We start from the raw sequence: 14,918 nt of genomic DNA on the forward strand, positions 1-14,918 counted from the left end.
TGCACACAATTTAAACCAATCAATGTTGTGTAATTAACAAGGATAATCTGGTGTTTTTTAGTCGATGAGTAGTGCAGATATCACTGTAAAATCAATCGACAGTAAGGGGAATACTTACTTCCGGGTGTACAATTCTCCGTTATCCAATGAGAATGGACGCTCACATTGCCTTTAAGGGCAGTCGACACAAACAAATGCCGTGCTTCCATGAGCGTCAAATCCCGCCGCAGAACTGACGGCAACAAAAGTCCTACATTATTCAATTAAAATAAAGAAGTAAAAACAATAAGTGTGGGTTGATATTGAGTAAGAAAAAGGTTGATAAACGCTGTGAGAATGGATCTGCGGGTAGCATTCGCTCGCGATCTCAAGTCGTCTACAACATACGTTTAGGGAGCTATATAGAAGCCTATGGACATCCCGGAAAGTTGAAAATGTACGCTAAGGGCCGCCCCCTTGCGTTGGAAAAATCCGACACAGGGGACTTGACATAACGTCAACATAGGCCGACCTGGGAGTGAGGATGTGTTGCATAAGCATATTTCACTTTGAGTCTCATAAGGGAGGACAACTGTGCTGCACATTGCACTCTTAGTAAAACCTGGAGCAGCTTTTTTTACTACCAGATCTGCATTTGTGTGGGTTAATTGTTTTCATTCATTACAATTATTTAGATAATCCATATGAGACATGCTCAAGGTAATCTGCAATCTGGGGTCAATGCTATGGGCATTTACATTTTCCTCTCCTGATATCACATATTTTCGGAAAACCTGCAATAATTAGTCTCTATTTAAAACTGTTAAATGGCATCTGTGCGCCACCAAGTGGTGGCCGCAAGTATCTGGTGTGAGGGGTAGGGGTAGGGTTAGGGTAATGTTGTGAATCAAGTGGCCCATAGTGGTGGTGGGGTTATGGTATGGGCAGGCAATGTTATGGACGACGAACACAGGCCACTCGATTCACAACATTACCCTAACCCTCACACCAGATACTGACTGGTTTTCGGACCCCCCCAATAAACCAAAAATGCACGTTTAAGAGTGGCCTTTTATTGTGGCCATTCTAAGGCACACCTGTGCAATAATCATGCTGTCTAATCAGCATCTTGATATGCCACACCTGTGAGGTGGGATGGATTATCTCGGCAAAGGAGAAGTGCTCACTATCACAGATTTTTTCAGATTTGTGAACAATATTTGAGAGAAATGGTTATTTTGTGTATATAGAAAATGTTTTAGATCTTTGAGTTCATCTAATGAAAAATGGGAGCAAAAACAAAACTGTTGCATTTATATTTTTGTTCAGTGTATATTTAAAAAAATTACCCAACTCGCCTGTACAGTGGGGTAAGGCGCTCATTTTGCAGCTCCTGGTTTCAAAACAGAGATTGGCAGGAATATTCCTGTAAAAAAGATGCCATCTTCTGCTATGCATGATATTTCAGTCTTAAAAGGGGTGTGATTTGTAAAATATCCATAAAGAAAAAATAAATCTGTTTACTTTACAGTTCTGTTTCACATAAAGGTGTTGAGAGATGTATCCTTAGATCTCTTCATTTTGTTCTGAAAATGCACCAGATTGATGCTTTTAACTTCAATATTTAAAAAAAAATCGGGAGCATGCCCCCGGACCCCTTAGAGCAGGCATCCTCAAAGTCCGGACTCCGGTCCGGATCCGGACCGAACCACAACTGTCTCTGGACTGAGTGGACTCTGAGCAAATTATACTTTTCATATGTATTATCTGTGTTGTCTGCGAGACATCGCCACAACGCAACGAGTCAAAATGATCCGCTATGTCCATAGACTGCAAACAGCGCTCTGCATGTCCTGTTCCACTGTCTGTGTGTGTCTGTCAACGCATTGGTCCAATCACATTCAGCATCCCGTCAGCGTTTCCCCCCCCCAAGCTTTGTTTTGAAAGAAAAGTTGTGGCTCATCGGACATTTATGAGAGAAAATCTCTAATGTCCGAGTGCAAGTGAATGCAGCACAAGATGCACGTCATGTAACCCCTCCCCCGGTCCTGGCGCGAGCGTGGACATATGATTGGCGGCGATTTCATTTGAACAGGACGGCGCAAAACGAGAATCATTCGGACCATGATTTGGACCCAAGCACTGAAGGAATGAGGTATTTGCGGTCTACACTGACAGAGAAGAGACTGTCAGTTTGGCTGTACTCAGCATTGAATCAAAACGCACTAAAGCTGTTGATCTTAATACGTTTGTGAGGCGTTTTGCTGAACAAAATGGTAATCGCTGCATTCAGCTGTAATAGACATGTCAACTTGATGCTCTGCTCACGGATGAGCATACACAACTATTAAGATGATGACCTTACCTGTGTAAATATATTTTTTTATTTGAGAGGGTCTGCCCCCAAAAAACTGTTTTAAGTCCTGAGAAAGTCAAATAAGACGGTGTGTAAAACTACACTGCCCAGCCAAAAAGAAGTAACCACTTTGGTTTAACTAGGCCAGTAGGTAAGGACTTTCCACTGGATAATAACTGAAGTATAAAAGAATGCATGACTGAAGTGATGGAGACCATGTTGAAGGCAAACAAAAAGAGGAAATAACAGGTAAAATCAAGCAAATCCCCCTCTCAGATTCCACAGCAACCAGAAGAACATAAATACTGGCTGGTGATTTGATTAATCAGCTTTGTGATGGAATAAAAAATGCACAGTGCATTTCCTTAGCTGTGGGTGAGTCCACTGACACCACTGACAATGCTCAGTTGCTGGTGTTTGTGAGTTTTTATGATGAGGCAAAGGGGGAGTTTGTTGAAGATGTGTTGGGCCTGACGAACCTCAGCGGACACACAAGGGGGCAAGACATTTATAAAGCAATAATGGGAATGCTGAATGAAAGAGGGTGCAGCTGCCTTTATTCATAACTGCAGCTCTTACACTGCGACTCTGAGGGGTCAAGCACAGACACAATAACAATGAAAACTGCTGCATACAGATTATTTTTGTTTTTGCAACCTCGTGTTAAGAATCTTGTTGCAATTGTTTAAAAGTTTGAATGACCGTAATAAACGGATCTTTGTCTTATTGAAACATTTTGGACCTTTAAGATTTGTATTCGAGTACCCCTGCCTTCGACGGTGTTAGGTCCACTCCCCACTTATAAAAATAGCACTTTACCACTGCACCCTCTCTAATCTCAGATGCACCTTGAGTCATTTTGTTCTGGAACCGGGCCTGGTCTGAACGCTCACTCACTGCTAGCTATGTAGCTAACTGTTTGATGTGTAATAGAAGCTTCGAATGAAGAACCAAGCACAGTCTATTTCAAACTGAACCTTTTGTTTATATTCCTTTTGAGTAATCAGCTTCGTTGTCGAGGCTCGTATTGTTCCCCGCTTCCGTCTCATCCGTTCGTAGCGCTCAGTCATTTCAACAGCTAGCATTAGCCAGTTAGCTTCCAAACTACGACACAGTTCAAAGTCTTGAGAATCCCTGGTTTTGGCACCAAAATGATGTGTAATAGAAGCTTCGAATGAAGAACCAAGCACAGTCTCTTTCAAACTGAACCTTTTGTTTATATTCCTTAAACAGTTTCCAAAAAGAACGGTGGAAGACAGAGAAAATGCACTCGACATGCTCGTATTCCATTTTTTCTAACAACAGGAAGCAGTTAGAGGAAGGGACATACTTGCACTTCAAAATAAAAGCATTTCTTGTGAAACGTACCTTTTAACTTATATCAAGAAATCAAATAATCAAATGTTTTACTGCCTTAAATAAAACAAGATACAACATTCTCCCGCATGATGAACAGTCTTTCATCACTTTTCAGTACATTAACTTATCTCTAATGGATATATTAACTGAACAGGTCTCCTCAACAAACTGCCCGTAGCAGTCCGGACAACGCAGGAGCGAATGAGTCCATCTCTCCCTGGAAACAGGTCTGTTATCCTACTCATTTTCCAATTCTGCCTGGGAGTGTTGTCCTCTCCGATGAGGATGACATCTCCCACCTTCAGCAAAGTGGGTGTAGGTGTTTCACACCTGTGAGCTGATTTCAACTCCATCAAGTAGTCCTCTTTCCAGCTGTTCCAACTGAGCATGATGGAAGCAAACATTTTGGTGGTAGAGAGGTTAGTCTTTTCCCCACCAGGAAGTGAGAGGGGGTAAGTGGCTGAGGCTCTGATGCATCATTGTGTACATAGGATAGAGGCCTGGAGTTCAACACAGCCTCAACCTCTGCAAGCATGGTTGTTAGCTCTTCAAAGTTCTTCTGGAGGACCGGGAGGGTGTGTCTATGTGTGGCCCGAGCGAGCGAAAGAGAAACCTTACGTGCATTGTTGTTGTTCTGGTGCTAGCTAGCTGCGCTAACGGATATAAGGAGCTGTTTAAATGAAAACAGAGGAGCACAACTGCGCCGAGCACTTGACTTTATGCAGGTAGCCAGACAGTGGGACATTGTACGAAAAGTCAGCAGACAAAGCACGGATAGTGCGCAACATGATTGCAGCGTCCAGGCAGCTCCGGTTCGAGCATATGCCTTGAGTTGCACATAGCTCCAACGCACGCGCGCACACACACACACACACACACACACACACACACACACACACACCACCCCCCCCCCCACCACACACACACACACACACACACACACACACACACACACACACACACACACACACACACACACACACACACACACACACTTTGTATTGTATTATTGTCTTCGTACACTTTTAACACACCATTGTAGCGATGGCGATGTTTCAGGTGACTGATCAGGTTCGAAGTATTGGGGAGCGCTGGATTTGTGAAGAACTCCCCTCTTCCTAAACCACTAATACCATAGTACTGGCAAAACGGGAGGAGCCGAGTGAAAAACAAGCGCCCCTCATCCCAATCCACCCACACCGCAGTATTTTTTTCTTTTTTTTGTAATATTTCACAGCCTCCGGTTGCTCTTCTGCTGATGTGTTCACTGGTACATCCTCACAGATGCCCTGCTGCAGGTAATCCTGTATGACATCATTGTACCTTGTGTACAGGGTCACATCTGTTTTAAGTCTCCTCTTAAGACCTTCAAACCTCCCCTTTGCTACTCTGAAGTTGTTTGGGAGATCTTGTCTCTCTGGTCGCCATGGTAACTCGACTTGATAGCAGCCATCTTTGTATTTTATAGTCTGTTCGAAGTTTTGAAGAGCCTCTGTTTCCTCTGGGCTCTGGGCTTTTTCATGAACGATGCCCAGTGACTCCACCTCCCAGAAAGCCTGTAGCTGTTTGGAGATCTGAGTGTCCTCTTCTAGACTTATGTGCATACAAGTGGCTTCGGTGACACCTGAGGTTGTTACTGGCCCTTGCAAAGCCCATCCAAAGCTGCTTTCTACAGCTACCAGCGATTCTGTTATCCTCTGGACCTTGCCTGTCACTACTTTCCAGTAATAGTCTGCTCCTATTAACACAGACAGCTCTGGATCATCAGCGCCTTCCAATGGAAAATCAGCAAGCTGCAGACCCTTTTTCTTTAATTCGTTTTGGATTGGTTCGCCTGGCACTTTTATCACAGCACTGCACACTTGAGGGGTTTCCACTGCTTCGATCTCTATTCCTTGCTGTGAATTCCACACATTTTTTAGGGACACTTTCACAACGTTGCGCTGTACTATTATTGGAGATGTGGCTCCAAAAGTGTGAAGATGTAGCGTCTCCTGCCTAACCACTGGTAGTCTTAGTGCTTTAACTACATTCTCATGAACGAAGCTTCTCTGGCTGCCTCCATCCAACAGACAGCGTATGATTTTTCTCCCTGCTGGGCCCTCTGTCCACGCCTTGACTGTCTGGAGCAGGACTGTGTTCTGAACATTAGCTTTCATTTTAACTGTGCTTGACACAGCTGATACCACAGCATCAGTACTTCCACTGTCGGCATCTGGTTTAGCTTCACTTTGATCACAAACTGACTGGTGATGTCTGCGACTACACAAGGCACATGAAACACCCTTGACTTTGCAGAATTTTGCTATGTGTTTTGGGCCAAGGCACACATAGCATCTTCCCAATTTTCGCAGTTTATCTTTGCGAGCAGCAACAGAATTGTCTGGACAATGTTCTGGTTTATGGTTGGCACTGTCACAATATACACATGTCTGGTAGTTATTACTTGCTGTGTGCAATGCAGTCGCTGATGGCACATTCCAACTTTTAGGTTTGTTTTCAGTAAGGGTGTGTGGCTTACCAGTTCTGATATTTGGCAGAAAGTCCTTTTTAGTGTTACCCGGTCTGGTGAGCTGAAGGGCTCTCTCTCTGCTCTGGACTTCATTCTGAAGAAACAGGATGAGTTCAGGTACCCTCCATTCGCCACTGGAGTCTGAAATGCGTGTATAGTCTAATGCTATGTCTTCTGGTATGAGCTGTAGTAGAACTGGGCATAGCAGGCAGCCATATGTGTCACTGTGTACCCCTAAGGATTCTAGACTCCGAATTTGTATTTCACATTCATCGTACAGTTGTCTGAGAGCTGCAACATCCGATGATCTTCTCACAGGAGTCAAGTTTAGCAATTTGGACATGTGTGCACTTACTACAATGTCTTTTCTTCCAAAGCGGTTCTGAAGCAATTGTATTGCTGCATCATAATTATCATCTGTCATGGCCAGTCCTGCCACAGCTCTTGCTGCTGCTCCAGTCAGATAGGATCTCAGGTAAGTGAACTTCTCCCTCTTGATCAGTGCATCGTTGTCATGAATAGCCGTTTCATATTGGGACCAGAATTCTTGCCACTGGCTTATTTCTCCACCGTATTAACTTGGGCAGTTTAACAGTCTGTTTATGCAGCAATCTGACTGAAGGTGCACTTGCATCGCTCACAGATTCCCGCGCCTTCTGAATATATCTGGTGGCCCGGGATTTCCATGTGATAATGCGGTCCTGGTAATTCTGCGTGTTTTCAATCTCTGCCTCCAGATCGTCCGTCGGCGTTTCATCCTCAATGCTTTTGTCTAAGTCTAATAAACTTTCTTCCTTGTTCGACAATAACGTCAGCATTTCACGGAGTCTATCAGAGTCTGGTTCATCTTTGCTCACCTCCTCTTCTATACGAGTAATCAGCTTCGTTGTCGAGGCTCGTATTGTTCCCCGCTTCCGTCTCATCCGTTCGTAGCGCTCAGTCATTTCAACAGCTAGCATTAGCCAGTTAGCTTCCAAACTACGACACAGTTCAAAGTCTTAAAAGTCTTGAGAATCCCTGGTTTCGGCACCAAAATGTTGTGTAATAGAAGCTTCGAATGAAGAACCAAGCACAGTCTATTTCAAACTGAACCTTTACTTTATATTCCTTAAACAGTTTCCAAAAAGAACGGTGGAAGACAGAGAAAATGCACTCGACATGCTCGTATTCAATTTTTCATAACAGGAAGCAGTCAGAGGAAGAGACATACTTGCACTTCAAAATAAAAGCATTTCTTGTGAAACGTACCTTTTAACTTATATCAAGAAATCAAATAATCAAATGTTTTACTGCCTTAAATAAAACAAGTTACAACACTGTTAGGCTACTTAGCTTGCATTGTTATGGATCTAAAGGTAGCTAAAGCTAACTTTCATAGCACAGCTTTACTTCTCACTTAACTCAATAAAGAAACAGACCATATAGTACAGCACAAACAACACAAATGATCAATACTTGCATACATTTTCACTTATATATATATATATATATATATATAAGTATTATAATAACTGAAATGCTGGTTCTTCTGCGGGGGTTCTATCCACGCTCAGGCAGCTACCGCACCGCAGCTTCCTGCACTGTACAATCGCTGGAGGACTGGGCTGTCACTCAAAAACTGAGTAGCCAATGGGGACGCACCCCTGAAAGTCCCGCCCAACTGGGAGGTTTGTGTCAGAATCTCAAACAAAAAACGAGGGAGCGCAAACGAGAAGAGCTGCAGCGAGAGCAAAAGTCTGATCATTGAGAAAGAAGAAACAAGAACTGCAAACAAAAACCTATGTTAAAACAAATAAAAAAGACTTATAGTTTCCATGATTACACAAATGATTTGTTTACAACTTATAGTTTTACTTTTGAAATTTATTTTATTTTGCTTGACTCAGTTTTTTTTCTTCTTTTAAACTCATTATAGTTTTGCTTTATTCTGAGAAAGTGTTGCTTTATCTTTATGATACAAAACTAATCCCATACAACCTCCATAATGCATCTGTATATCAAAAACCAACATGAAAATAATAGATATTGTTTATTACAAAGTTATATACAAAATAAAGTCGAGAGAGTTAAAGAGGATTTGTTGTTAACATGAATATAGAACTGACAAACATAACTTAACATTTGTAAGTGATGGTCTATGAGGAACATCCCTTTCTGAAACACATGTTTAAGGGAAAGTTCACATTTCTCAACATGAGTCGGTATCTTGCATGCACATTAGCCTTTTCTACAGATCCTGTGGATGGAGTTGGATTCAGTCAGATAGCAACTTTTAAATGAACACCAGAAAAGGGAATTAAAAAAAGTTCCCACCTCTCAATGAGATATCTTCAAAACAATCCATGAAAGGAACTAATGTGTTTTACAAAAGGTAACGTATGCCAATACAGATGTGAACTATCCCTTTAACAAAAGGAACCGACAAAAAACGGTGGCACTGTAAAGCTAAATATAAAAATACATAAAAACACACAAAGGATTTGGCACTCCATCTTAACCCAAACTGCAAATACTGGAAACCAACTTGGCAGCAGCACCAATAGAATCACCTGAACAAACATTTATGTTAGAGATAGTATTTGTTAAAAAATATCTAAAGGACGTAGTTTCTAAAACATTGAGTTCATTGTTTGGCACCTTGAGTTAATTGCAATTTTGTTGTACCTGTTCAATGACAAAATTAAAGATCTATCTATCTAACTACAAACAAACAAGCCACAGGAGAGCTCATGTGTCAGCCTTTGGGCTTTGTAAAAGTTCAGATACCGTTCACCAGATGAGCTTTTTCCTCCCTCTGTTTCTCCACTGTTTGGTGCATAGCCACCATAAAACTCTCAAGGGTTGCTGTTGGTGTCTGCAGGCAAACAAACTGCGTTAAGAAAACCAAACAACTCTTTTCTCGCTACACTCGGAAGAACAAAATCTAATTCTTACCTTTACGAACAGCGCGTGGGCTAGAAATGGTAACTTCCTGAGTGCTCTTCCACTCAAACCTTTGCTTTTTCTGGAAAGGAAAAGAAAAACATAAGCCTCGGGCTGTTTCAGTTCCCACCGGCACTCAGTGCTATACAAGAGCACGGAGATGGTGCAATTTGAGTTCTATTGCATTATGGGAGGTAGGGCTGTACCCGAATATCCGAATATTCGTTCGTTCGTTGGAGTACTATTCGGGTTTTAATTTAGTTATTTTCGTTTTTTTTATTATTTATTGAAAACTCCAATATCAACGTCAGAGCTTGTGCCTCTTCGGGGGGTGCCAACACTTAACCATAAATGTTATCGTTTACTTTCTCCGTCTTTATGTAGATATTACTTTTTCTCCGTTAATCTCCGTCACGTTGTTTCCATAGCAACAACAACTTCCTGTCAACAGCGCTAACTCTCCTTCAAAATAAGGAGCGGGCCGAATATTCGCTGCTAATTACTACCGAATATCCGGAGCCCGAAAAATGGTATTCGGGACAGCCCTAATGGGAGGTCATACTCACTGAGAAATGCTCCTCAGGTTCAGGCTGTGCTCGGACACCTCACTCTTGGCGAAGCACATCGTCTCCAGCTCAAACATGGTAAACAGCTGCTGCCGGGGGTAGATGATCTGGCACTGCACAAATCAGATCAGAATACCTTTATTAGTCCCACAGAGGGGACATTTACATTGTTACAGCAGAAAAGGGCAAAGACAGCTTGATGTTACCTAAATCACACAGCATGAAGCAGACACAATTCATCAATCCAGCCCATTATATTTTAAGTGTTGTCTTTGTTTTGTGCTACTTAGAGCTGAAACGAATAGTCAATCAAGAACATATTTGTCAACTATTTCCATAAAAGTTTTTATTTTATTGGAATATGTAGATTTCATGCTTTTATATCCTAATAACGTAATTAATCAGGCTTTGGCCTGACAAAACTCGACATTTAAAAAAGGTATGACTTTGCACTTTAAGAAACTAGAATGCCCATTTTTCACTATTCTCTGACATTATATAGACCAAATGTTAAAGTGAAAATGAATATCCTAATTAATTTAGGATGATTGTTACTTGCAGTACAACTGTTTATTAAGGTTTTTTTAAGCATGTTGATAAAATAGTTAAACATGATACTACCATAACATTTCATTTGTATACCTATAGACCAGTGCTTCTCAAAGTGTGGTCCGCAGACCACTGGTGGTCCGTGAGCGCCCCCTAGTGGTCCATGAGTATATTGGTAACATTTCACATTTGAAATAGATAAATACATTTAAGTTTTCCGCACTCTCGCGGGAATATCTCCACAATGGAGCGAGGTTAAGTTTCACTTTCGATTGAATGATATAGCCCAGCGCAACACCTTCATCACACATGTTGCCACCTGTTTGTACCATTTTCAAGCGATTTGTAATCCGTTCTAGAAAACCGATGTGTTTTTGGATATTTGTGGAGTTAGGTGGTCCGCGAGTGTTTTTTTATTGGTTAAGTGCTCCTTGTTTGAGAAACACTGCTATAGACCTACAACCATTGGGGGGATTTGGGGAGAGTCTTGTTTAAGTACACTCGACACATGGACAGAAAAACATGGGGGTTGAACCACCAACCCTTTCATCAGTGGACACAAAAAAGATGAATAATTGCAAATAACAACACAATGTTAGTGAGTGTTGGGTCACCTTCATCAGCTCCTCCAGGCAGGACAGGTAGATGTTGTAGATGCCCTTCTCTGATGGAGGTCCGATGTACTGCTTGATGTCAGCTCTGTCCACAAACGCCAAGTCTATCTTGTCCGTCACATTCGAGGTCGTCAGAATCACCACATTGGGATGTCTAAAATATGAGCCCAAAAGTCAACACAAAACAAACTTGTTTAAATGGGACTAATTCAAAGTATGACGGGAGGATTTCCCAGTGCAAACGATAAATAAGAGTGATTATAAGAATGCAAAACTAAGGCTTATGGTCACAAGTAGTGCTGAGTACCTGGACTCACATTCAGGTTCAGGTCCGGACTCAAGTCCAGAGGTTCAGGTTCAGGTCCGGACTTATAAGTCCGGACCTGAACCCATGGCTTGTGTCAAGTTGTATGAGTAACTAAAGTGAACTTATTGTGAGCTAATTATCAATTGAAAATTAACTCATAATCAACTCAAATTCAAACTCGTCAGGTTTATTGTGCTCCCTTCCAACTTGTGTCTACATTTCTCTACAAAGTACAAATGTAAAAAAAAAACTTTTTGCCACTTAGTCTACAAATGACTTATGACAGCAACTACAGTGAACTACTACAAAGTTCAAACGTTTATTTCATTTACCAAACTAAAGTAACCAAACAGTCCCTGAGCTGACTGAGCCTAAATCCCTAAAACGTTGCTGAAAGGTAGAGTGTAGAGTAGACTATACGCATTACACTGTTACACACCTACTATACAGTATAGGCTACACTGTAGTGGCTGTACAGTCAGAGTGTACTGTACTGTCTGTACACCATGTATTTTCTACAACTCTACATGTGTACATTATACAGTACATACTACATACATAGTGATGTACAAACATACTGTTAGAAATTAAAATCAATGTTGATATGGTGTAATTTTGAATTAAATACACTATTTAATTTAAATCAGTTTTATTCTGAAAAAACCGGAAGTTCACACTATTAACTTTTATTCTGAAAATTATTCACTTCCGGTTAGCATTAGCATGTGGCGAAATGCTACGTTTTCAAACCGTGAATCAAAGGTGAAATGACATGTGATGTTGTACACTGAGCACACTGGGATTAGCACTCATTTATTGACGCTGAATAACGTTTATCAGGGAATGTTTAAATGACCACAGAAACCAGAATAGACGTAAGTGCTAGTTTTTTTTGCGAGTCCAAGTACCGGTTCCCGACGTTCCGGTTTTAACCGGACTTGAACCGAAACTTTTTACAAGTCCAGTACCGGTTCGGCGTACCGGTACGCAGCACTAGTCACAAGCTATAAGGGAGAGGTTCTAAAATAGTACATAGACAATTTTCCTTCCTCACCGTTTGATCTGGTCCAGCTGAGTGAGAACGGCATTGACCACTCTAATGGCGTCAGAGGGCTCTGTCCCCGCCTGGCAGGCACTCCTAGCTGCTGTCAGACTCTCCACCTACCCGCCATGAACATTTTCACAAAAGAGCAGCCATGGTCACATCAACGGGAGATAATTAGGTATAGAAAGTTTACAAGACAGCCATCTTGTTGATCTAAGTGAATCTGAAACAAACCTATGAAGGAGTGTTCATAATAATTGGATCTTAGGGGCTTAGATAATACAGATTCCAATAAAAGTATTTAATCTTTACCTCATCGATCAGAACAAACACAAGAGCGTCTTTGTCGTCAATCAGCAGTTGGATCTTTTGAAACATCTTTGTGACCAGTTTACCGCTCTGTAACAAAAAAGCATGATAAAAATAACATCAATTCAATCTGGAACATTTGTTAATCAAATAAGGTAACATAAAAGGAGCCAGGTGTACCTCTGAGAACCACTTTGAGAACAAGCTGTGGCTGTTTATCTCCACAAATTGCCCATAAGAATACCTACAGGGAGAGGAGTGTATTTTTAAATGAAAAGAGAAGGTGTAATTACTGCTGAAGCGGTTACACTAAAATTAGGATTGTCTTACCGACTCGACAGTCTGATTGACAGCTTCTGGGCGAGAGCTTTGCAGAGTGATGTTTTCCCTGTGCCTGGGGGGCCTGGACAAACAATGAAAAACCACTTTTCACACACCCATTTCAGACACTTCAACCTCAATGGATAAAAAAGGTGATATCTTCTTTGTTATTTACCATGAAGGAGCACTACACGGTTCCACGAAATCAGGTTGCTGTTGACATTTTTATCAGAGAAGTAAATTGTTGTTGTGACATAATCCAGGAGCTGAAGGAAAATGTAAACAATGAGAAGTTGAGCAGTGAAATAGTTATGCAATCATGTTCTCACAACTGCCAGTTAAATGTGTTTTACCTGGGTTTTTACTCCGCTCTCATATACCAGACTCTCCCATATCCCATGGAATTCAGCTGTGAAAATTCGATAGAGGAATTGAGAGGAACATTCAGCAGAGATTTAATTTAAATGAGACAAACATAGATTCATATTCATAAAATGAATCCAAGCAAATAAAAAAAATAAAGCCAACAGGGAGTGTCAATCAGTTTGCTTCAGTCTTTTTGTTCTGTCTTTGTTTGTTGTCAGCACTTCGCCCATTAATTCAGCTGCATATTGCTGTAACATCTGCATGATCACCTTCTCACCTATAGGAGATGTGATTCATCCTTTTTGAAGTATACATCAACTCGTATAGAAATAACACATTGCATGCCAAAATTATGACTTCCTGTTTTAGGTTATTGCTGGCTCTCCAACTTTTCAAACTAAGAAGGCAAGCCTTTTCGTCAAGATGTTTTCTATTCAACATGTTATCCTCCTCCATGTCTGGAAGTGTCACCTGCTGGCAGCAACCAGTGATTGGCTGCTGAAAGCTCCTCATCCTCCTCCAAACTGAGCGTGCTGGGTCCATCCTCATTCAGAGTGAAGATGTGAACGGAGACAGAGCAGCTCTTCAAATCCAGAGGCTAAGCAGGGGGAACAAATGGTGGGGCAGGTGGAACACAGCTTAACAACTGCTAATCATTATTACTATAATGAGAAACAAAATGATGGAATATAATCGCAAGTAACAGACCTGTGAGACCAGTTCCTCAACATCAACTATAGCCACAGACTCCACATGTTTCTGCAGGTAGTCCTCATCAAACTCTGTCCATCTGTAGTTTCCAAAAACCATGCTGTGGCGATTCAGAAGAGCCAGAACATGAATACTCACCTCGGACCGTTTAGCTGTGCTGAAATGCAAACAATAATTGGAAAAACGCAATTACATTATTGGTTATTATCATTAGTATAACCAGTGGCGACTGGTCATTAAGAGCAGGCACAGCCCCACCTAGTGTCAGCAGAAAGTATTAAAAATAATGAGTACAACAAAATGCAAAAAATAAATTAAAATATATATAAAAGATCATTTTTAATCATCTGATTCGTCTGTTACAGCTATCATACTGAATATATTATACATATATACATATTTACTGTGAATGTATGGCATATGGCTGTCTAACAGAAGTTAAATCCATTTCTCACTTATTCTGACAATGTACTTAACCCCAAATAAAAGAACCCCATAAAAATAGTTGTTAAATAATAGTGAAGTCACGTTGTAGTAATGTTTAAACTACTTAGCCTGCCCACCTGTGAGATTTAACATGGACCTCCACATTGATGTCTTGTTTCTGGTTTCCCACCTCCATTCTGTCGCCGTCCATCTCTGCAAAGCTGCAGACAACAGAGCAACAATCATTACTTTATTGCAGCATTGTTTACTATTTGCTAAACGTTAGCTAGGTAACTTAAGTGATAGTGAGCTTTAGCTAGCTAACTTAGGTGGCTAACGTTAACGTATCTCAAGTAGTAGCTGAAGCTTATCAGTCAGTCTACTACATTAACACAACTGTAAACATACATCACACCATTTAAGACAAGACTGGGAATACTTGCATCCACCAAAGTTGTGGTACCCAGCCAAGAAACTACGGACGGTCCGCTGTCAGAAAGCCGACAACACTCGCTCAAATACCGCGCCGATTAGTTAAACCCGGAAGTGCTTCATTTGATTTCTGTATCACTTCCG

At 41.2% G+C, this 14,918-nt stretch overlaps 1 protein-coding gene across 1 annotated transcript; it reads right to left on the reverse strand.

The window, feature by feature from the left end:
* Nucleotides 1–7,734: 7,734 nt before the first annotated feature.
* On the reverse strand, nucleotides 7,735–14,885 carry trip13 (thyroid hormone receptor interactor 13). The gene is made up of 14 exons (XM_034101975.2): nucleotides 14,786–14,885; nucleotides 14,480–14,563; nucleotides 13,914–14,073; nucleotides 13,677–13,803; nucleotides 13,193–13,248; nucleotides 13,015–13,105; nucleotides 12,849–12,921; nucleotides 12,699–12,762; nucleotides 12,522–12,608; nucleotides 12,219–12,325; nucleotides 10,858–11,011; nucleotides 9,695–9,807; nucleotides 9,141–9,210; nucleotides 7,735–9,060 (listed from the first exon to the last, which is right to left on the reverse strand). Exons 2-14 carry the CDS (start codon nucleotides 14,551–14,553, stop codon nucleotides 8,965–8,967), a joined length of 1,272 nt encoding a protein of 423 aa, XP_033957866.1. The 5' UTR covers nucleotides 14,554–14,563; nucleotides 14,786–14,885; the 3' UTR covers nucleotides 7,735–8,964.
* Between the last annotated feature and the right edge of the window lie 33 nt (nucleotides 14,886–14,918).

Source organism: Pseudochaenichthys georgianus, chromosome 16 (assembly GCF_902827115.2).
Source record: "Pseudochaenichthys georgianus chromosome 16, fPseGeo1.2, whole genome shotgun sequence".
NCBI classification, from domain to species: domain Eukaryota; kingdom Metazoa; phylum Chordata; class Actinopteri; order Perciformes; family Channichthyidae; genus Pseudochaenichthys; species Pseudochaenichthys georgianus.

Bases quoted from the DNA above. Each gene is read 5' to 3' on its own strand.
- trip13 (XM_034101975.2), bottom strand. From the start codon at position 14,553: ATGGACGGCGACAGAATGGAGGTGGGAAACCAGAAACAAGACATCAAT. The intron at 9,808-10,857 runs GTGACCCAACAC...TGATTTGTGCAG, and splicing joins GCCTGGAGGAGCTGATGAAG to TGCCAGATCATCTACCCCCG. The intron at 9,061-9,140 runs GTAAGAATTAGA...GTTTGCCTGCAG, and splicing joins CCCACGCGCTGTTCGTAAAG to ACACCAACAGCAACCCTTGA.